The sequence below is a fragment of the Atractosteus spatula genome, chromosome 9 (assembly GCF_055471065.1).
Source record: "Atractosteus spatula isolate fAtrSpa1 chromosome 9, fAtrSpa1.hap1, whole genome shotgun sequence".
Taxonomy (NCBI): Eukaryota; Metazoa; Chordata; class Actinopteri; order Semionotiformes; family Lepisosteidae; genus Atractosteus; species Atractosteus spatula.
This window is the reverse complement of record NC_142714.1, coordinates 51,584,907-51,605,848: the sequence shown is the minus strand read 5'-3', so window position 1 is coordinate 51,605,848 and position 20,942 is coordinate 51,584,907. Positions and strand designations below refer to the sequence as shown.

General features: G+C 45.7%; 1 protein-coding gene across 3 annotated transcripts in view; it reads right to left on the bottom strand.

Moving 5' to 3' along the window:
• kdrl (kinase insert domain receptor like) overlaps positions 1–20,942 on the bottom strand; it is a 61,600-nt gene that overhangs the window by 3,475 nt on the left and 37,183 nt on the right. For 2 of the 3 annotated variants that reach the window (XM_088925718.1, XM_088925719.1), the window contains exons 17-29: positions 20,522–20,657; positions 19,232–19,336; positions 16,829–16,942; positions 16,327–16,415; positions 15,763–15,931; positions 14,918–15,015; positions 14,041–14,163; positions 12,826–12,937; positions 9,926–10,025; positions 5,569–5,674; positions 4,180–4,304; positions 3,251–3,329; positions 2,871–2,971 (exon numbers count right to left, since the gene is read on the bottom strand). In XM_088925718.1, coding sequence (XP_088781844.1) covers positions 2,871–2,971; positions 3,251–3,329; positions 4,180–4,304; positions 5,569–5,674; positions 9,926–10,025; positions 12,826–12,937; positions 14,041–14,163; positions 14,918–15,015; positions 15,763–15,931; positions 16,327–16,415; positions 16,829–16,942; positions 19,232–19,336; positions 20,522–20,657 — 1,457 coding nt within the window. Of the gene's footprint in view, positions 1–2,870; positions 2,972–3,250; positions 3,330–4,179; positions 4,305–5,568; positions 5,675–9,921; positions 10,026–12,825; positions 12,938–14,040; positions 14,164–14,917; positions 15,016–15,762; positions 15,932–16,326; positions 16,416–16,828; positions 16,943–19,231; positions 19,337–20,521; positions 20,658–20,942 lie in introns of those variants that run through there. The other variant, XM_088925720.1, reaches the window with a different exon arrangement.

The following is a 20,942-nucleotide window of genomic DNA, read 5'->3' as shown; positions in this document are numbered from 1 at the left end:
CCTGCTGCGTTTGCCAGGTGGAATTCTGTCAGACAAATGCCCAGTGGGACCGGCTGCACGATGAGAGCCATGCTTGGCTTTAATAAAGTGACTCCAGGTCAGGGGTGATGGAATAGTTCTCCCACAGGGGCTCTCCTCCTGAATAGGTAGATGACTGGGAGGCCGCCCAGCCTGAATTCGGTTTTTAATTTTCCTGGGGCACGACGTGGCCAAGCCGTGCCCAGCCTGAATTCTTCCCACCTGAGATCAGGGCTGCAGCTGTGTTCCGAGGGAGGTCTGCTGGGCATGGAAAGATGGCACTCTCCGTTGCAGTACAGGGGCTGGGCGTCTCCAGCAGCCAAGAGGCACGCTTTCTGCCTTTCACTCGTCTCCAGAAGAGCAACACTGCCCGTCATTAGAAACATTAGCACAACCTTTTCCAGTACTCTTTGTAATATATCCTACTTTTTTATTAAATTCTGTATTTTCTATAATTAATTCCTACAAAGACGATGAGGATTTTATTTTGCAATATTTTATGAATATTTAAGGCCAGGTTTGTGTTGACTTCTCTAAGCATTTACAAATATTATTTTCTTTACAGGTGAACCTAGTTCTTGCTTTTGAAAGCACAGCTTGTTGAAGTGATGCAGTTATAGCCTGGACTTCACACTTCTTACTTTGTAAAAAAAGTGACATTCTTTGACCAAGGGCTTGGATAAAAGTGATTTTATTCTGTATTTATGACTTCGCTGCGATCTTATGGCTCACTGGGGATCCAAGGCCAGATTTTCTAATTTTCTGCTTTCAATTTGCAGGTATTAAAGTTGTCAGGAGTAACAAGGCGCACCAGCGAACTATCTGTGTTTTTTTTGGCTTTCTTCCCAGGGCACTAAACTGAGGGAGAAAGAGCGGCGCTCTGAGGACCACACACTCAGGACCTTTCCCAGGATGCACAGGGGCCGAGCACTCCTGACTGCGGGCCAGGTCTCACCTTGCACCCTGCTTAAGGCTGTGGTTAACTGTGTTGAGCGAATATGAGTGATGCAGTGCAGTCAAATCCTCAGCATAATTAATGAGGTCGGGGCCAGCCTTGAGGTTTAGCCACGCCTTCCTCCTCACGGTCCTTTAAACTTCAATCACAGCAGCGAAAAGCAGGGTTCAGCCCAAGGGAATGGGCAAGAATGAATATGTTGGGGGGGGGGGGTTTATGACAGAAGCTATCATAACATCAGCTTGGAACTCTTCAGTCCCAGAGCCAGAACTTTAAACGCCAAAAGGATTTTTAATCTTGAGTTCACACATTGTTTCCAACTCAAGGCCCATATTAGGCAGACAGGATAGGGGTGCGTCTCTGGCTCCGGTGGTGATTCTTGTGTTCTGAAAGGTGCTGATGGAAATGAGCTTTTTCAAGTCCTGTCTCACTTCAGAAATATGTTCTCTGATTCACTTAAATTCTTGAGTGGTGTTTGAAATACAGGGACAGGGAGCCACAGATCATACGGTTCCCTTGGGTACAGTATGTGGTTCACCTGGTCCAGATACTTTATAGATTGATGTGCACGAAGCATGAGGTTTTATTCAAGACACTGGGGATGTGGGAGTGAAGCTCTTTCCGTGGTATTTTTTCCTGACAAATAGAAGCCTAATTTTTAAAGCAAATATAATTTAACATTTTGAACAATACGTCTTGAAACGAGCTGAACTCGTGATGAAGCGCAACTGGGTCTTGTTGGCTGGCTGGACTTTCTAAAGTCTCCACTGATTTTAAAAGGAAAAGAACAAGTAAAGGAATCAAAGCTGAGAACCTAGCCGTGGAACTACCCCTTCCTGGCTGTAAATGAAGGCATGCCTCCCGAGTTCACGGGAGAGGAGTATTTCGAATGGCGCGGCACAAAACCTCTACACAGGTCTTGCAGGGACTACAAGTCCTGAGAACTGCAGTCCTCTGATGTTTGCTCACAATCCAGCGCTGTCACATCACAGGCAAGAGTCTCGCCAAGTGCCATGACGCGTCCTTTGCAGGAGTCGCCCTCACAAATTGGCAGCAGGATGCGTCCTTACAGATGCAAGCTGTTTCCATGTGCAAGGGCCAGGTGTACATGACAGGCGTCTCTTACCGTGAGCGATGTTCAAAGCAGGCGGAGGGTTTGCAGCTAATATTTAAACCGGAATGAAATTGGCCTGTTGGGGAACTTGGGTTTAAAGCAGTCTCTCCTGCGATGCGCCTGTGTCAAACCCTGTGTCAGGTGTATTCTGACCAATTTCGCTTGTGAATGGTACTGGCGCTTGTAACAATGCAAAGTTGCAAAGTTGAGGAGAGTTTAATTAGAGGTTTTGTTCCAGAATTCTGCTAGGTCAACAATTCACTTGTTTACAGGCTGAAAGGCTTGCAGTGATCTCTGGTGAGCTGGACTGAGTCCCACTGACATTTATCACGGAAGATGTGTGCTCTTTCAGTCATTTGATGTTTGCTAATTTCACATCATGTCTTTAAAAAAGCTCCTTAAGGAACTCCTAGTGAGAAACACCCACGAGACAAATCATGCCCTTAGTGCTGCAGGCTGGACACCCGAGCACCGAGACAGCAAGCTATACAAGACACAGGACGGTTCCTGCCTGTTCACCCTGAATGGGAATACCGCTTCCGGAGCCTTTTGTGTCCATCTTTTCAGATCATTACTCCGCACAATGGTGTTTCACAAATCTGCTGGCTCACTTTCGCCACCCTCGGCAGAGGGAAAACTAATCAGGAGGACTTGGAAGTGTGGGAAACTCAGGAGCCCTGCTAAACGTGCAACATCTGCATTCCAGAGAGGGAGAAAAACAGCTCTTCCTGTGGTTCTGGAATCCGTCAGTGACAGGGCTCAAACAGGATTACATATACTTACGCTAAAGCCATTATGCTCAAGGGCCTGGCTAGGTTTTCCAGGAGCTGCAGAGTCTTCACCTCGTCTGAGCAGAGCCCCATCCCGCTGTCCGACTGCCCCTCCTGCACAGGACACGGGACAGGAAGTTAGAGCCTGGCGAAGTGTAGCGTCCTGAACAGTGCCTTTTCTTGGGGAGGTTACTCCGAACTGAGCAGGTCAGTGAATGCATGGGGGCATATATTATCTAGGGCTCTTTTCACATGGCTGCAAGCGATGAAGTGGAATGTCTTTCCAAATGAATGAGAAGGACAAGGCAGCGCGTTTTCCAAAGCTGTGTGTAGGGAATCCTTTTTACCCAGTTATGCACTGTGACACTGTCTCCAGCCCCAGGCAGGACCTACCTGGTCGGTTTTGTGTGTGTCGTCCTCCACAGTGACCTCGTCAAAGGTCTTCACGCTGGGGGGGCGGATCTTTATGTTCCTGTGACGAGGAGGCAGATAATTTTAGACAAGTATGAAAAGCAACTTAACCTACAGGATTATGCAAAAAATTAAATTTAATGGTTTGCAGAAGGTACGGAAGGAACTGTAGAATGTTTTTTTTCCCCGAATTTCTATAATGCAGATTTAAACTTTCATTATTTCCCTCAAGTTAAATTAGTTTTTTTATCAGCCAGAATAAAACAGAAGACACACTGCAGCATTTCAGGATACACTGGCTGACTTAGAACACATTCAGATTATTATTATTATTTTCACCACACATTTAAAATAGATGGATCCAGTTCTAATGATACACATGGCCTTTCATCACCTGGAAGACGCCTGCTGGTATTATCAAAATATAGGAGCTTTGCAATATTGTCTTCGGGGGGGTAGAAGGGCCGTATCAGGTGCTTTGGCTGTGATTGGAATTCCGTGAGGTGGCCAAGATATATATATAGAGCTGTGCTGATTGACGGTTGCGCTGTGCTAGATTTATTCAACATTATCTGTGCCGATTCTTTTCAGCGAAATGCAACAGCCGCTTCTCTGTATCGCCCTGCTGTGGTTTAACCTCTGACAGCCGAGGGCAGCTTTTAACCGCGTGTGAGGCTGGAGAAGAACGTCGGACCTCTGCCCCCGGTGATTCATGTCGGGGGCCGTGCTCTCTCTCACTGCTGTGCACCCGTGACCCCCCCCCATTTCACCATCGCCCCCCACGGCAGGCCTGATACCTGCTGGAGGCCCGGGCTGCTGTTGCACGGGCCTGGCGGATCAGAACCAGAGCGCTGGCCCGGGCCCATGCTGTAGGCCTCGGTGCCTGTGTGTGGGGGGGGAGCTGTGCTTACCATGTGCTCCCCGAGTTCCTGAGGCTGTCGGAGTTTCTGGAGGGCTCCTCTGCTTTCAAAGTGCTTGAGGCCTTGTCTTCCTTGGTCAGCAGTGCTGTGTTTATGGGGATGTAGTGCTTGCCGTCCTGCGAAAGGGCACACATGGAATTATTCTGTGATGACACATTCCGCCCACAGCAAGTGCAAATAACTATGTGGTTCTGGAAAGAACCTGTAAGACTTTAATTTTCCATTGGTAAACCTGAACACCGGAGCATCTGGAGCTCCATGTTTGTAAAACAAAAACACAAATCCCAACTTTTAGCAGTCCAGGCTGGAACACGAGCCTGTTAGGAATGAGGGAAAGGTTAAAGAGCTGCAGACATGCCAACCCACAGTGCTGTATCAGTAGGGACTCTGTAAAAATTGTGTCTGTAAAAAAAAAAGCTTTTTTACCCATCAATATGTTAAGGAATTACGTTGAATGATAAATATGCTTTTGCTTTCATTATCTTGGTTCACTTTACAAATGAAAACCAGAATGTCTCCTGTTTATTCTGCAAAACATTTTTTTTCTTTTTTAATTTACAAAGAAAGTGATCTTGCATGATCATACGGTGTATACGTTTAATGCGAGTCAGTAATCTCAGCCATGGCTGAGGTCTCTTCAAAACTGAAAAGCCTCTCTAGAGAGTCTATGAGATCAGTGCTGCTTTTCTCTCAATTAACCTCCTCCAGAAACGATTTGGGAAGAGGAAAACCCTGTTCCAAACTGGTGAATTTTTGTGTGCAGTTTCTCAGGAATTCCTAGCCAGTGTGAAATGGGGCCGTTTGGCCCGAAGGTCTTTTTGCTCTTTAATGTACAGTACAAGGAGCACCACACTCCGTCCCTCTCTGGTTCCTGAGAAGGGACCTATCGGAGAGTGAACGTGGCCTGTGTGCAAGAGAAAGTGAATCATTTCATTTCTTTGGGGAGTCTTTGCTGCATGAAGAGCCTGTTGTCAATGCAAATGCTCCGTTTACCTACTGGATCTAACCACAAGCAGCGTTATGTGAAGACAATATCTGATTAGTAAAAAAAAAAACTTCTAAAAAATAAATTAAAAGTAGAAAAAATGTGATAAGTGAGTCTTAATAATTATAATAATAAATAATTCTTTACAGTTATACAGTATAGCGCTTTTCTGGACACTCCACTCAAAACTCTTTACAGGTAATGGGGACTCCCCTCCACCACCACCACTGTGCAGCCCCACCTGGATGATGTCTTAATTTTCTGAGCAAAATCACGAATCATAAACATTCTCATTTTTTCAGTATTGGCCTTGCCGGCGCACAGCTGTTGAACATGCAGTTTCTGTGCTCAGCAGGGAGAGAGTTCCCTGAGCGCACCTGAGCTCCTCTCCTTACCTGCTGCACGTTGGCCTGAAGCAGGTCTCCTAGCTTCTCCACCAGGTCTGTGAAGGTCGGTCTGTCCGCAGGCTCCCCCTGCCAGCAGTCTAACATTGTCTGGTAGCTGCAGGATAAAAGCTTTAATGACTGCGCTGAACAGGATGATGTTTTATTGCTGGGAGGAAGTCATCAGCGCTTGCTGTGTTGCACTGTGAAGGTTTCTGACACGGAAAGGTCATTTTCCATTGCAAAAGCCCCAGATATCTGTCTAATGGTGTGCATAGTACAGAGCCCTGTTGACACACTGCACGTGTGTCTGTGAGTGCTGATGGTCAAGGTGAAGCACAGGAAATGGCTGTGAACACATGCAAAACAGCGGTACTACTTGACATGCACACCGGCGAGCAGCGCGGCCTGGCTGTGACTTTATTATGTTGATATACGACGAGAAGGAGGTGCATTTCTTAATACCTAATATTATCAGTCTACATAGTGAACAGGGCAATGTTATAATTCCACACTAATTGCTTAGAGCCTCGGTGTGCTGCCCCACACAGTTTTTAAATATTTCTGACATTCTTCAGAAGGGCTGTCAGCATCGCTGGCCATGTGGGAAGTCTCTGCTTGAGGTCGTTCCAATACGCTGTGCAGTAACACAGGGTTCAACTGCAGAGGAATGCAGCAATTCAGTGCAGAGTATTATAGTTTATACTGAAAAAACAGCCGACTTCAGTGACTGACACTGAGAGGCAATAAAGAATGTTTCAAAGATGCTTTAGATTCCATTAACTAACTAAATAAATACATCACAGGCAGGATAACATGACAAATTAACTACTAACTACTAAAAGTAATGGTAGATGAGCTGAATTCCCTCTCTGGTTTGTAATCTTTCTTATGTTCTTCAGACAGTTCCTCCTATGGGGGGAACCTCCTGGTGATGAAATTCTCCAGTGCTTACGTTTCTGTTTCATCCCGCCTGGATGTATGTAATAAAGCAGGAAACCCCAGTCCTGGTCCTGGAGGGCCGGTGTGTCTGCAGGTTTTTCAGCAGCAGCTGAAGACCTCGGAGAAGTCATTAGCTTCACCAATAATTAAGCCAATAACGAGCCGCTTCAGCCTGTTATACGCCCAGCTCGACTGCGAGCCTATATGTCACCAGCCCTGCAGATCCTGCACTGGGGTTACCCCGTACCCCTGTATTAGAACAACGACCACACTGTGGCCAGACACACTTAGAAACGACAGTACAAATACGTGCATGTCATGCTGTTTCCCAGTGACTGGGAGCAGCATTGAAGTTGGCCATGCTGGCCACGTGTTGAGGTGGGACTGGCTACAACTGCATCACCCACACAGTCCGATGTTAAAAGCTCATAGTAGCTGAGCTACTCTGCATTGCCTTCTAAGGAGTCTCCAAACGCAGATGGTCCCCTGCTCTTCCCCTTCTCCACCTGTGTTTTTGTTTTGGCCTTCGATATCCGAGCCTTAAATCACTATTTTGTCTTCCCCAGCAATGCCGTAGTTAATTGGAGGAAATGGCTCCGTAGTAATTCTCCCTGTCATTAGCATTATTCCCCAGGTGCACGGATCCCGGAAGTGTCAGGAAGCGCAAATGATAATGACTTTTGATTGGTCACAAATCAAGGAGCAGCTAGGACGTCCGATAGCTCCACAATGAAATCCCCAGGCACCTCCTTCCTGTTTTGTGGCGGCATGCTAACATCTGGGAATGTATGTATATTTTCTTAATGAAGGGAATTCTCTATTGTTGCAGACGCAGTTCTTTGTTGTGTCTGTGTTGGTGACTCATTCGGGCTGGGCAGCAGGGGGCCAGAGGTCTGCTCGCGGTGCGCTCAGGGCTTCAGGGTAAGGATTTGCCCTGGTGCTCTCGCCTTGTCCTCCTCACACTGTGCACCAGTCTTGATTCGCTGCGAGCAAGTTAAGGGGGAAGAGCAGTTTAGTGTGCTCGGCCCCAAGCAAGCGTTGCCCTTTACCTCCCAAAACGGCTTGTTCAGGCCATCTGATGAAATGACAGGAGGCTAGTACTGTGTTCAGGGCTGTGTTGGGTGTGAGTCTTGCTGGTCGAAGGCTTATGCATGGGATTGAGCTTCAAAGTCAAAGGACACGTAATTCGAACAAGAGAAACTGATGCCTTTACCATGAATTTAGGTCAGGGATGCCCCAGTCCAGTCCTGGAGGTCCACAGTCCTACAGGATTTCATTCCTGCTCAGATTGTAGTGCCCCTGTGTAACGTATAATTGGCTTAACTGGAACAGGACAGTAGCTCCTATCAGTAGTGGCAACTGATGCAAAGAGACCAAGACAGTCTGCCTCCAGGCCTGGACTGCGTCAGGGGTTTCTAATGTGGAGCAGGAGAACTGCCAGCCCCGATACATTGTCTTTGAGTGAATTGCTGAGTTCGCTTACTTTCAAAGACATGAAGTTGGTTTGCATGTATAAGACTTCTCCCCTTGCAGACTTCTTTGTGGTTCAGAATGAAGGATTCTGCTGGTCAAATGCTGAAACTTTACATAGACAGGAACTGGGTTTGTTCGAGCTCTGCAGACGAACATCTTCTCGGTGAAGGAGTGTGCTCAGGACTGAAGGATCGCAGCAGTGCCTGGGAATAGTAGCAGGCTACGAGTCTCACACGGTGGTATTAGTTATCGCAACCAGGGAATAACAGCGAGAACCACAGGCCTGGGCAGCCGAGGCCAGAGAGACTGAGGGCTTTGCTTCCATTTGTCTCAAAGGAAAAAAAAAGGAATACAAAACAAATACCGTCCCTACCCAAGATTGACAGTGTAGAGAAACATTAAAACTATTCGGTTTCAATAACATTCACAAGGTTCTACCTTGAGAATTGCCTCCGCACACGGGGAGTATTCAGACCCAGACTTTCAATGCCAGCTGCTGGGGAGTGCTGTCACCGGATGTCCCTGTCTTTCATGTGAGGTTCGGTTACTGCCCAATCTGTGTCAGTCAGATATGTATCCTCAGCGAGTGTCCAGTCCACTTCAGCTCTGTGCCAATCGCACCTTTCAGTCAGTACATGCCTGTGCGCGCTTCACATTCAGATCTTGGAATTCAGTCAGACTGCCCTGGTAATGAAATCTGAGATGTTTTTCTTCTCAGCCGTAATAATGTGAAAAGCTTTTTGACTTTGGCTGAGGCCTACAGTGGGCCCTCCCTCGTCTCCCTCGAGGAGGACTGAGTGAATTGCTGCTGTGGGCCCTCTCTCTCGTACAACAAATTGAGCTTGTTTTTCAGGAGGAACTTCAGGAAATTCGCAGGGCCTGATTAAAGACTCCCCCTGGACATATTTCAGTGCTTCAGATGGTCTTATAAAACAGTTTGTGGACAATTTAAATTCTACAGACAGCAAAGCAGGTTAGCTCAGGGTTCACACCTGATTTTGACACATTTACCAATGATATTTCAATAGATAAAAAGCCAGTGTCCCCTTATAGTGGTGAGAAAGAGGTCAAGACACTAGGGCTGCAGAAATCATGCTTATGACATGGTCTGGAATCAATAATAATAATAATAATAATAATAATAATAATAATAATAATGGCAGTAGTAGTACGGAGTAGTGCTTTACATTAGGAAGGACTAAGATTCAGTTTTAACTAACTGCATTTCCCAGAGGACACAGGCATCAGATAAAGGCAGGGAGACTGATTTTCTGCTATTGATGTGCAACACCCTCTGATGTCTGTCCGCCGTCATGCACTGGCAGCACTTTAAACTTCAAAAGATGTCTCTTCTGTAGGACCCACCTTCTACAGTCCAGTGTCCCCCCTCACTGTATCGGGGCACGGTTCCATAAATTCGGATGCTCTGACCCAGGGGAAAGAGCGCCACCTACTGGTCCACCAACACCTCTACAAGCTGGTAGTGCTGCTGTTGCATTGCTTTTTCTACCTCCCAAACTCCTCCCAGTTAGAAGACAAAGCACGGATTGGTATCTCGAGTGGACTTCAGCCCCCCCGTTGACCAGAGGCTCTAATGCTCAAACCAGTGCAGAACAGTTGAGTTTCATTGCCCAGGATGCCCAGGATGGTGCTCGAGCCAAGCAGCACCACTGGGTCGCTTACAGGTCGGAGCGGTGACTCTGTGTCTAAGGATCTGGGCCTGTGGCTGGAAGGTTGCCGGCTCAAATCCGGCAGCTGGCAGAGGAATCCTACTCCGTTAGGCCCTTAACCCCAGCTGCTCCAGGGGCGCCGTATAAATGGCTGACCCTGCGCTCTGACCCCCAGCTTCTCTCCCTGTCTGTGTGTCTCATGGAGAGCAAGCTGGGGTTTGCGAAAAGACAAATTCCTAATGCAAGACATTGTAAATGGCCAATAAAGTGATCTCTTATCTTACATGTCTGCGGAGGCGTAGTCGGGGGCCCTCATCCGGGTGCCTTGCTTCAGCTTGCAGCAGAACTCCTCGTCTATGTGCAGCCCGGGGTAGGGCGAGGCTCCTGGAGGGGCAGGGGCAAGAGTCACTGGACTGGGCCGGCTCGGCGAGCGAGCCGCGGTGAGGCCAACAAAGCCGTTCGGACCACAGTCAAAACGCTGTTCGCATTGAAACATAGTTTATACACCCATCATCTGCCTGAAATATGGCAGTGCCAATAATTCCCTTTTATTATAATGAAGAGCAAGATCCTAGGTGAGTGGAGGACATTTGACCCATCATGTTCAGTTTGTTCTGTCTCTCTGTGTTATAGCCGGTACCGACTGTATTAGGAACACCCCCTTCCCCCTTCCGAAACACACCCCTCCACCCTGGCCCATTGAGGGACAGTGTAAGGTAGCTCCCCTCTGCGTGTCTTACAGAGGAAACCAGAGCTCTTCATGAAAACCCACGTGCAACATGCAGACTCCACACAGACAGACTGTCCCATCAATCTGGAACTGAACCCAGAGCCCTGGGGGTGTGAGGCAGCACTGATTGCACAAAAGAGCGGGTTTGGTATGTAAATGGGATTAATAATGAGTGCCAAAGTAAGTTTCCCCTTGATTGCTTTTTATAAATGTCTGTTTTATAAAGATATTTGTAAAAGCAATATTTTTCCAGACCAGCTGTGATCTTCTAACATCACGCGCACACTAATCCATTTTTCTGATAGAATAATGTTCTTAAAAGTGGGTGACGTCAGCCTAAACCCATTACCCCCCCCCCCCCCCCCGTCAGTAGCCATGTCGGGGGGAGCTTCATTGTTGCTCAGTATTGTCTTTATTAATTACAATGTAACCCAAAGCTGATTTAAAAACAGGGTGTGTGCTCAGCTGTGGCACCTAAACTAACAAGATCAGGAAATCCAAGGTAGTAAGACAAAGCCCAGCCACTGGAGGCTGTGCGATACCATAATGTGCTTAAGTTTGCAATTTGTGACCCGGGCAAACTTTTGACCTGCAAATAATATCCGATTCCAAAGGTTATGGTTTTTAATTGTTGCGAATTCTTAAGTTCCCCTATTATGTTCTTTTAGACACACCTAAAAACACTTCTCTATATACAAGTGGGAAGTGTGGGAGGGGTTGAGTTTATTTTTTTTCAGTGCCTTCCATCAGCAGTGCAGCAGAAAAAATTAAATCAAAATATTCCTGCAGAGACTGGAGTTCTCCTCCGACGCCACGTGGTAAAAAGCTGATGTTTACAGTATGTCTCTTTGGGATATATACTGAATGTGATTGAAGCTATTACATCAGAAAGACAAAAAAAAACCAACCCCTGTCCTCTGCAAACACGAGTTTGTGTGTCTTTCGCGGTTTCATGTTTTTTGCAAGTGTTTTAAAAAAAGACCGGGCTCAGCAGCAAGGAGAGTACTGATAGTACAGGGAGAGAAAAGCACTGCTCAGGCAGGACAAACATTTACATTGGATGAGCTGCTTGGTTACCAGTGTTATGCACTACCAACTGGAAAGCCTTTGTTTTCAGTGGAGACTTGACCGACTTTATTTCAATGACCTTTTTCTTGGTCACATTGCTGCTGAAGTTCAGCAGCGACCTCCTACTGCCACCCGGCTCCTTATTTCCTCAGGCCACATGAAGTAATACTGTTTTCCTTCAAGGGAACAATTAAGCAGTAACAGACAGACTCATTAACATCTGCACTCAGCAGCTAGCTTGTGCTGTGAGTCTGACCACACATTTTTCACGAAATCCGCTTCTTTTACTGGAAGAACTTGAGCGCATACGATACCAAAAACATGGCAGTAACTTTCTGTCACAATCTCATTCCTTCCATTTTTTAGGGCACAGAAATAGCCATGAAACAATGTCAATATGTAAATATTTAGAGTAGCAGAACTCTGCACCAGCTGCGTGTACTTGTGCTCCGGGCTTCACTGCAGGAATGAAGGAAATATAAGTTTGGATTGTGCAGCTCAGGGCATGTAAACTCCCACATTCCTGTACAATTCTGAAAGGAATCTTATGTTTAAGTGGTGTAAACTTCGCTGAAAATGCTTCAGTATTAATTATTGGTATTTTCGTTGAATGCAAATATCGGTCGACTCTGCAAATAACTTTTTCTACGCAAAGCTTTTAGTATAGCGAGAGAGGATCTTGTAATCCAAACCATTTCCATTTGGACTAAAAAATATTTCCAGGAAGCACTTTTGTACATAAGGGGATATGGAAATCTGGAGCAAGCTCCCAAGCTGTGAGTCAAAGTCAATACCCTGGCTTCTTTCATTTGCTGGATGAAATTCTCAAATCAACTAGCAGTTAAAAACCAAACGAGCTGGACGGGTCAAATGTCCTCTTGCTTGTAAATATTAATGTGTTCTTTTTAGACAAAACTTGCTGTTAGAGCTTGATTATAAAAATACACAGCAAGCCACAAAAACCTGAAAATATTTGGTATTAGTCAGGTTATTATGACCTCGGTCTGCCAAGAAGTTATTGTTAGTGTGCTTATGCTTTCTGTCCCAGATTTGGAAGTTTGTCAACAGCTGATAAAAAGAAAGTGAAGACAGCTTCTAAAATACAATACGCGCAATCTCTCACTACACTGTGCACTGGATCAGTCAGGTGTTGCTGCTCAGTCTCACCCCAGGAAAAAAATTAACCTTACAGGTCCATACAAATGCCATCATGAAATTCTGTTTGTTATTACCATGTACAGTAGGCGGAATACATTTCTATGCAGAAAATTTTTGTAATGTTCATTTGGGGTGTGTCATCCTGAACTGAACGGTTGTCGGCAACATCAGAGGAAACCGGTTGTACATTCTGTGTCACTTGGGAGATAAAGCATTAGTGTCTTTTACCCAGAGAGAATATTTCCCACATCAGCACGCCAAAGGACCACACGTCGCTCTGAGTGGTGTATATCTTGTCGAAAATGGCCTCAGGTGCCATCCATTTCAGGGGAAGCCTGGCCTGGAGGAAGAGAGGAGAGCTGTGAGCCTGACCTCAGTGGCTGTGCTGAAGAGCCCAGCCTGCGGGTGTTTCATTGTCTCTGGTCTGACACAAGAGACCCGATCTCACTCTTGAAAATAAGTTTTGTAACAAACGTTCCTCGAAAGAAAACCATTCAAATGTAAGTGACCAGTTTTTCAGACTAAGGCTTTTTAAGTTTACAGCCCATGTTCATGCAGGTTCTGTGAAGAATAATAGAAGTTTAACCTTAAACTAGTGACTCTCAACCCTGCTGCTGTAGGACCACTGTGACGTCTGAGATTTGTTCCAGTTGAGGCTAATTGATCTTTTAATTGAAATTCGTGCTTAATGAGACCTGTTTATGCCCTTAGCCTTTTGGCTTTAAAAGGCGATTAATGTTAATCAAAACTAAGTGGATGGTACTAAATTAATCAAATGAACTTGATGAAAGTGAAAATAATTTGGGCGAATGCTTTTGCTATCATCTGCCCTGTGCAGGTCCAAGAATTTCTCCTCTGATGTAAAGAGGGGATGTAAAGAAATGTAGCAAAGGAAGCTCCATCCCAGTTCTCCACAAGCCTCTTTGTAAGTGGATACTGCCTTATCACTGTCTAAACAGCTCTTACAGATGAGCAATTCATGACATCCACACACTAGTGGGAATGACACCGTATCAGCCACACCCTATTAATTACTCACACTCCTCACAGCTGACAGAAGGGTATACGTGAAACCTCGATACGGGTTCAGGGTGCACATTCATTACTAACCCTGTCCAAATTCTTCAGTGCTCTAAATGATAGTTTAATTACGGGTAAGTTGGGAAAAAAATCAGAACAGACAGGATCTACAATCCTCTGACGGTCTGTTTGCCCATGTTTGAGGTGAGAGCTACTCCTGTTACTGAGGACTTCTTGAAAGAGCTCTCAGTCTTTTCATCATTTTTCACAAAAAGAAAACATTCTTTACGCCTTTTTTACACTTTAAACTATATCTGGATTGCCATATGGATCCACTCCAAGACACCGCATGTCACACCTGCCAGCAGAACAATAAAACGATTCACACAAGAGGTCTACTACTTGTCCAAAAGGGAAACTTACATCTCCTTTGCGCACATAATCGGGGTCTTTGTAAATGTCCCTTGCCAGTCCAAAGTCGCATATTTTGACAACGTTGTTTTCTGATAACAGGATATTTCTAGCTGCCAGATCACGGTGAATGCACTGAAAAGCAAGACAGAGCAACTGTGCTTACAAAACTTCCTATACCAAGTTAAAAACTGACAATAACAAATATTGTTTATCGTCTGTGGTTTTGTACTGCAATTTTAAATTCCTGCATTATTTTTTTTAAATGGTAACATGTTTAACACAGGGGTTGTGAAGACCCGTTGGATTATCTCACACTGGATTATCTCTAGCATGAAATCTGCTGTTGAAACTAAGTGTGTGCAGTTGTTCCTCAGTTGTCATTATTGAACATGAACAGTATAAAACAAAGAGGGGACATCAGCATGCAACTGAGATTAGCATTTCAGTCAGCTGCAAGCAGGCATTTCTGAACATGCCCCTGACTCAGGTTTGTAGCTGATTAGGTCATTTACAACAATGGGTTTTCAGCATAATTAATCAGACCTCTGCACCACTGTAACGTTACTGCAGGCTAACTGATTTGAATTAAGCATGCAGTAATGAGGTAATGTATTGCTATACACACTGGGGACGGGGTTTCTGTTATATTTTCATGCACGATGATTTTATACCGGATAAGACTTACACAGCTGCCAAAACAAGTTAAGTTTCCTTTCTTCTTCCAGATCAAATGAAGCTACAAGATGTCATTGGTTCTAAAGTAAATAACATGAACTTTTCATCTGAGCTCACTAACCGCTCTCGCCGACAAATCTCTTCGATTAAAAAACTGAAGAAAGAAATTAAACATCTACAGTTGTGCACTGGGAGGAAGAAAAAAACATACTTTTCTTGAAGCCAGGAACTCCATGCCTTTCGCAACTTGAAAGCTGTAACAGATCAAGTCTTCCATGGTTAGGACTCGCTTGTAGAGATCTTCAGCTTCTGTTGACAGAAAAAAACCAGAGAACCTGGAATCAACAGGCATGGAAATATTAAAATCAGGTGTTTGGTACTATATGTTGGAGTGAACCTTTATCTTCTGTGTGAGTCTAAGATCTTTCAAAATGTTCAATCTAAATAATAGAGTCCTGGCAAAGATCTGAATAAGCAGGTGTGATTGGAGGTTCTTTTACTTAAGCTATTCCTTTGATCAAATATCTGTGCTTGGTGTACAAGCGAACGGGAATACAAATATATTCTTGTATAAACAGCAGAAGGTTGCAAGACACAGAGAGCACTTCACAGCACGTGTGCGCTTATCTCATGGTTCAGTCCCACCGTTCTGCAGCCCGCGATCGCTGAGGTTATTAACGTGCGTGAAATTCGGGCGCTTTCAAAACATCCTTTAAAAAAACGGAGATGGGCGTCCAGGGCGTCTCCCGTCAAATAAAACACGGACATCAGATGAGTTTCATGTCAGACTGTAGGCCCTGCACTTCAGCACCCACCTGAATAAATAACATGTTTACCAGAAAGTGCACAGACACTCCTGACAGAGCGGCAGACGCACCAGGATGGGACAAACAGAGCCTGACAGTAATGTATTGTTCACAATATTTATAAACCCTGGAGGAAGCGCTCTATCAGATCGCCGGAGGAGAACAATCGAGGGGCCGTGAGTGCTGAGCGGCAGCGGCAGGAAGTGTGCTGTGTGAGCGCGGCGGCGGCAGGAAGACGCTCCGCTGTTACCTTCCTCCTCTTCCTCCGAATCGCAGTAGCTCTTATCTTCTATAAACCCCGAGCTGGCCGAGCTTCCGGTGCTGGCCACGCTCTCCAGCCGCCTCTTTATCAGCTCCGACAGGTCGGGGCTCGACTCGGACGTCACCGCCTTGCGCCCCTGACCCGGGGGCTCCTGGTTCTGCCACAGGGGCGACACAAGGAACACCTCTTCAGAGCCCACCCTCCCCCTCGAGCCTGTCGAAGAGGGCGCAGCCTCCCCCTCGCACCCGAGCTCCTGTCGAGGCTGTGCCACCCGAGGATGGTCTGTGTGGCCTTTTCGGCACAAGCAGGAGGGGAACGGTGCACTTTTCTTAGCAGCTACCGTAGAAAACAGGGGGAAGCGTCACCGCAGGTGTTGATAATAGTTGAGCGAGCCTTCCTAGAAAAACGCTCTTCACTTGGCAAAAGCAGGTAAACAGCATGGTCTTAAATTCCACTTTTGGACAAGTTCATTCTGTTGCAATTGCAACGGAAAACAAAAATGTCAACACCCACCCCAGCTCTAACGCGAGACGAGCCTTGAGCTTGATTTACCTTGTCAACCACAAAGTCTCCTCTCTTGCTTCTTAGGTAGTTGGACAGGTTTCCATACTTGCAGTACTCAACTATAACCATCAGGGGACCTGAAGAGGTGCATGTAAACAAGACTTGTTAAACAGGATACTTGGTGTCTTTAAACCGTCTCTTTTTTAGTCAAGAGGGTATCTTTATCTCTCATCTATTCCTGCAATAGGATGGGGTCTGAGCAACAAAACCAGGCAACAGTAGGTGCCTGATTGACTTTTTTTTTTAGCAAAATACCTCCCAGTGTTCCAGCTTTTGTCTGATATAGTTGGGGAGACTCTGTTTGTGCAAAACCACCGGACCCTGCACAATCTGTAGTTTTAATTTCTGCACACAGCTGATAATAATGCCTGGCGCCTGGCACTGTGCATCAGTGAGAGTTCCTGGCATGCTGCGGACCTCTAGCAATGAGTGCCGGAGGTCCGAGCAGTGCTGCTTACACTGGAGAGTCAGTCCACACCCCCCTCCCTACCTCCAGGTTTGGTACAGGCTCCCAGCAGGTTCACGACATTCAGGTGATGGCCAATGTGAATCAGGATCTTCAGCTCCGACATCAGAGCCTTGCACTCATTCGTTGTAGCTCCTTCTGTTCAGCACAAAACAAACACAACCCTGTATCAGATCGCTACAGCCCCTAGGACACTGCTACGGGCTTAGGATGATATAATAAGGCAACAAACAGGAGGCTGAAAAAACCTGATGATGAACCCCTAAGACAGTCTGGACTGTAATATTTCACAGCTTTTATCATTACAAAGGTATGCCTGGACATCTGAGACCTTTAGCCCAAGCAAAATCAGTCTGAAATTCTTAGAAGTGTGGCAAGCAATTAAAGACAGATGCAAAAGCACACCATCTGCTGATTTAACATCTGCAGGTTGTTCTCTCTCAAGCACATAGATCATTTGAAAGAGAAAACCCAACATGCTCCCTGTTACACTGCTGGTATGAAACAATCCCCTCTATGTGTACATGTGAGAAGCATTAAACTGCATGTGCGTTTTAGATTTAAAAAGCCTTAGTTCCCGTCGCGTCTTTCAAATTTGATTTACGCACTTGGAAAAACCGAAACTCTAGGTTTACCAAAAAAGGTGCTCAATTTTATAAGAAGATTGTAGCTCACGCTGAAAGCCAAGTCACTTTTTCACTTTCTCTTATCATGAACTCGGTCTCAAAGACACGACCTTAGAGGCTGTCTTCTCTGTCAGTGTGCAGCGTATGAGAACGGAAGACCGAGAGAAGATGACAAACTTATGGGCCTTAAGCTCCTTATTGCAGGATTGTGATGCCTGTGGATGCTTGGTGTGTATTTGACAAACGACACTGGTGAGCGTGTGCACTGTGGGAGGGTTATGTCTCTGTCACTGATGATTCCAGTATCTTGCTGTTCCTTTCTCAGCTCCAGTTCTGATTTCTCCTTCCTGGTAGATTGATGTGTCCTCAGAATTCCACAGCGTGTAGCTGTGCTGTAGGAACTCACTGCTTTTCATTATGGGGCAACTCAGGACGCATGACGTAGCAATCCTTCAGCTTCTACCTTGGTGATTAATACAGAGGAAAGACGAATGTCTTTAAGGACATGCCCGAGAAAAACAGCCCAGACTCATCATCTCCTTGTGCACACCTCCCAGCACCGCTGCTGGGACTCGTGGCTCCTCCAGATTTATGATGTTCCTGGTTGTGGGCCCATGGGTAATCTATTTTGACCTTCTGCATTTCAGTCAACTCAAGGGTAACACTTTTAAGTAGTTACTTAGTAATCAGATGTACTTTTACATCATTATAATGTTTCAATCCATAGTTCCAATATTATTAAAGATTATATTTTATGCTTTATTTTGCTGGCATTATCCAACATTATTGAAGGTTATTACAAGTTTATTACAAGATTAGTCAAGGTTATTACAAAGCAAATGAAAAGACACGTGTACTGGTAAAATAATTCAGCTTGATTTACATTTGTAGCTATTGGTCATGTCATTAGAATTATGAATATTCACAAAATAATTTCTGTCTAAATACTTTTGTAATTAGAAACACAATGTTAGAGTTATTAAAAGTTATCCAAGCAAACAAAGTCCTTGTGGGTTTTTTCCCCTCTGTATTTTGTCGTTAAATCTTTATTTTCAATAGTGCTTTTAAAAACGAGTACAATTTGAAAAGGAGCATATTCTGAACTAACTGCAAAATTGTTTTACGGCTTTTTTCTTAACTGCTTTTTTAGGAAGAGCTTGCCTGTGATCAGTCTTTGTCTGAAGAAGGGAATTTTTTGTTACATTGTAAGTGACGACTTTTAGAAATCTGATGACATACAGTATTCCACTCTGTGGGTGTTTCTTGATTTTATAAATATGAAGAGAAAAAGTCAGACCCCAGGATGCAGTGCCTTAAAGCTATAAGTTTGAGAATAATAATCAAACCTCAGATGTTTTTGCATTCAGTTAATTTGCACCTTGTACACTTGAACCTCATTTCACCTGCAAATCTTGGAGAGATATAAACTCTTATAAAACCTTATAGAGAGATATAAACTCTTCCACAATCAGTTTACTGGCAGTACTCTTCTATGGGGACTAGGGTCATAGCTTGCCTTCAGCATAAATACGTTGAGTAAACTCCAATCACACGCCTCTTTAAACCGGTACCCCATGTATGCAGGCTAATTGTTTGCATGTGGGGTGTTACAAGTCTTTGAATGCATGTACTGTATTGAAAAAACTACAATACAGAAAGGCAGAAGAGAACAGTGATGCCCTTGTCTTCTTGAGCAGTAATGGGCAAAGAAGGTTTCAGCCCAGACAAACCTAGTAAAAGAGCAACAGCTGTGTACCATCATGAAGCTCCAAAAACCAAACCAGTGGCCTCAGAACGATACCTTTGAGCATTTTGACAGCAACCGTCTTGCAGGTCGAGAGCTTGTCGATCCCGAACGCGGATGCCTCCACTACCTTCCCGAACGCTCCGTGGCCCAGAGTTTTGCCTGCGGTCGGAAAAAAAGGAGAGGTTGGTGGAGCCCGAGCCGGAGCGCTCTGAGAGGTGACCTGGAGATCGGAGCCCCGTCGGGAGAGAGAGGCCGCTAATTAGAAGAACCTGCGGCCGCTGTGCCTGCGCAGCAAGCCAGCCACTGGGGATAAACAACAGCCATCCGTCAAGACCACAGGACGGGGCTCTGGTCAGGAACGACGGCGCGTCTGTCAAAGGCAGGCTCTGCGGCCAAATTTATATTTTACAGCAGCACTGGCCGCAATATCCAGAACATGAAATATCTGATGCTAGTTTTAGCACACTTGTTATACCTGTACAGTAAAAAGACAGACATGAATACAGGCTCTTATCTCTTATTTAACTGTAACAGGGCAGCGGGGTCTGTATAGTTGGGCGTGTACAGGACATGTGTTAAAAGACTCGTCAACCATACAGACCCCCCTAAAATGACATCTGCCCTATAAGCCTGCTCACATTTAAAGGAAACGTTAAACTTGGTCCTTGATTCAGCAGTGTTGTGCAATGTCTCTGAGGTGATTACAACATACCATCGTAAGGCTGAGCATTTCCCTTTTCCATCCCTAGTAAATTCCAGGAGGCGAGGGCTGTGATAACGGAATTCCTGGGGATTTTCAGGGACTTGAAGGGGAGACAGAGGTGGCATCACAGCATGTCTTTCTGTCTGCTGCTGACATTGATCTCTGCGAATGGCCCGGGACTTAAATAACTTTCCCATACTGGCTTTGTGAGGACAAAAGACACAGCCCTTGCAAAACACAGAGCATCGCCTTTTTAACCCATTCCTGTTCTTGCAATACAGTGCATCTACCTTATAGTGGAATCTGCTGTCGTGACCATGCATGCAGTCAACGTGGTAGATAAGAAAGTCCTGTGTCTGGCGTCAAGGGGAGTAAGGAAGAGGAACTGCACTGGGCCTCGTACTGAGATCGGAGGCGGGCACACAGTAAGTCCCCCTCCTCTTCCCTTGGGCAGCAGGTGGAGAGGGTGCTGCCTGTGACCTTGAGTGACACAGCCTTGACTTGAGGGACGCAAGCATGGGAGTCGCCTCACAGCTGTGGCCGGGGCGATGGACTCGGAGGGAGCGCTGCCGGAGCTTGCCGCGCACCCCGTGACGAAGGTGTACAGGTGGAGTCCCGGGTCCGAACGGCCGCGTGCTCACCCAGCCGCAGTCGGTCTCGGGGAAACTCCCACTTGCTGCTGTCGTAGGGCAGGCGGTCGCACTGCTCGTCCAGGGGCATCTCGTCAGGGTCCATGATGATGGACAGGTACCCGGCCTTGATGTCCGCGGAGCTGGGCTGGGAAAGGACCGGTGCGCGTAAGAGGCCGGGGCTTGGGACCACCCCAGAACGATGAGATTAAACAGAAGAGCTCTGTGCTCTGTGTTTAACTGACTCAATTTAAAAAGCAGATGCTTTTCTCACATGTACATCGGACTGAAACACTTCCAGCTGAATTGATTTGATACTTCCTGAGTAACACAGTTTATTGTATAGGCATATATTTTGCATATGCTGCATATATATATATATGTCAAAAAAACTGTTAGCGTGTCTCTACATACAGTAAGTAAGTAGATACAT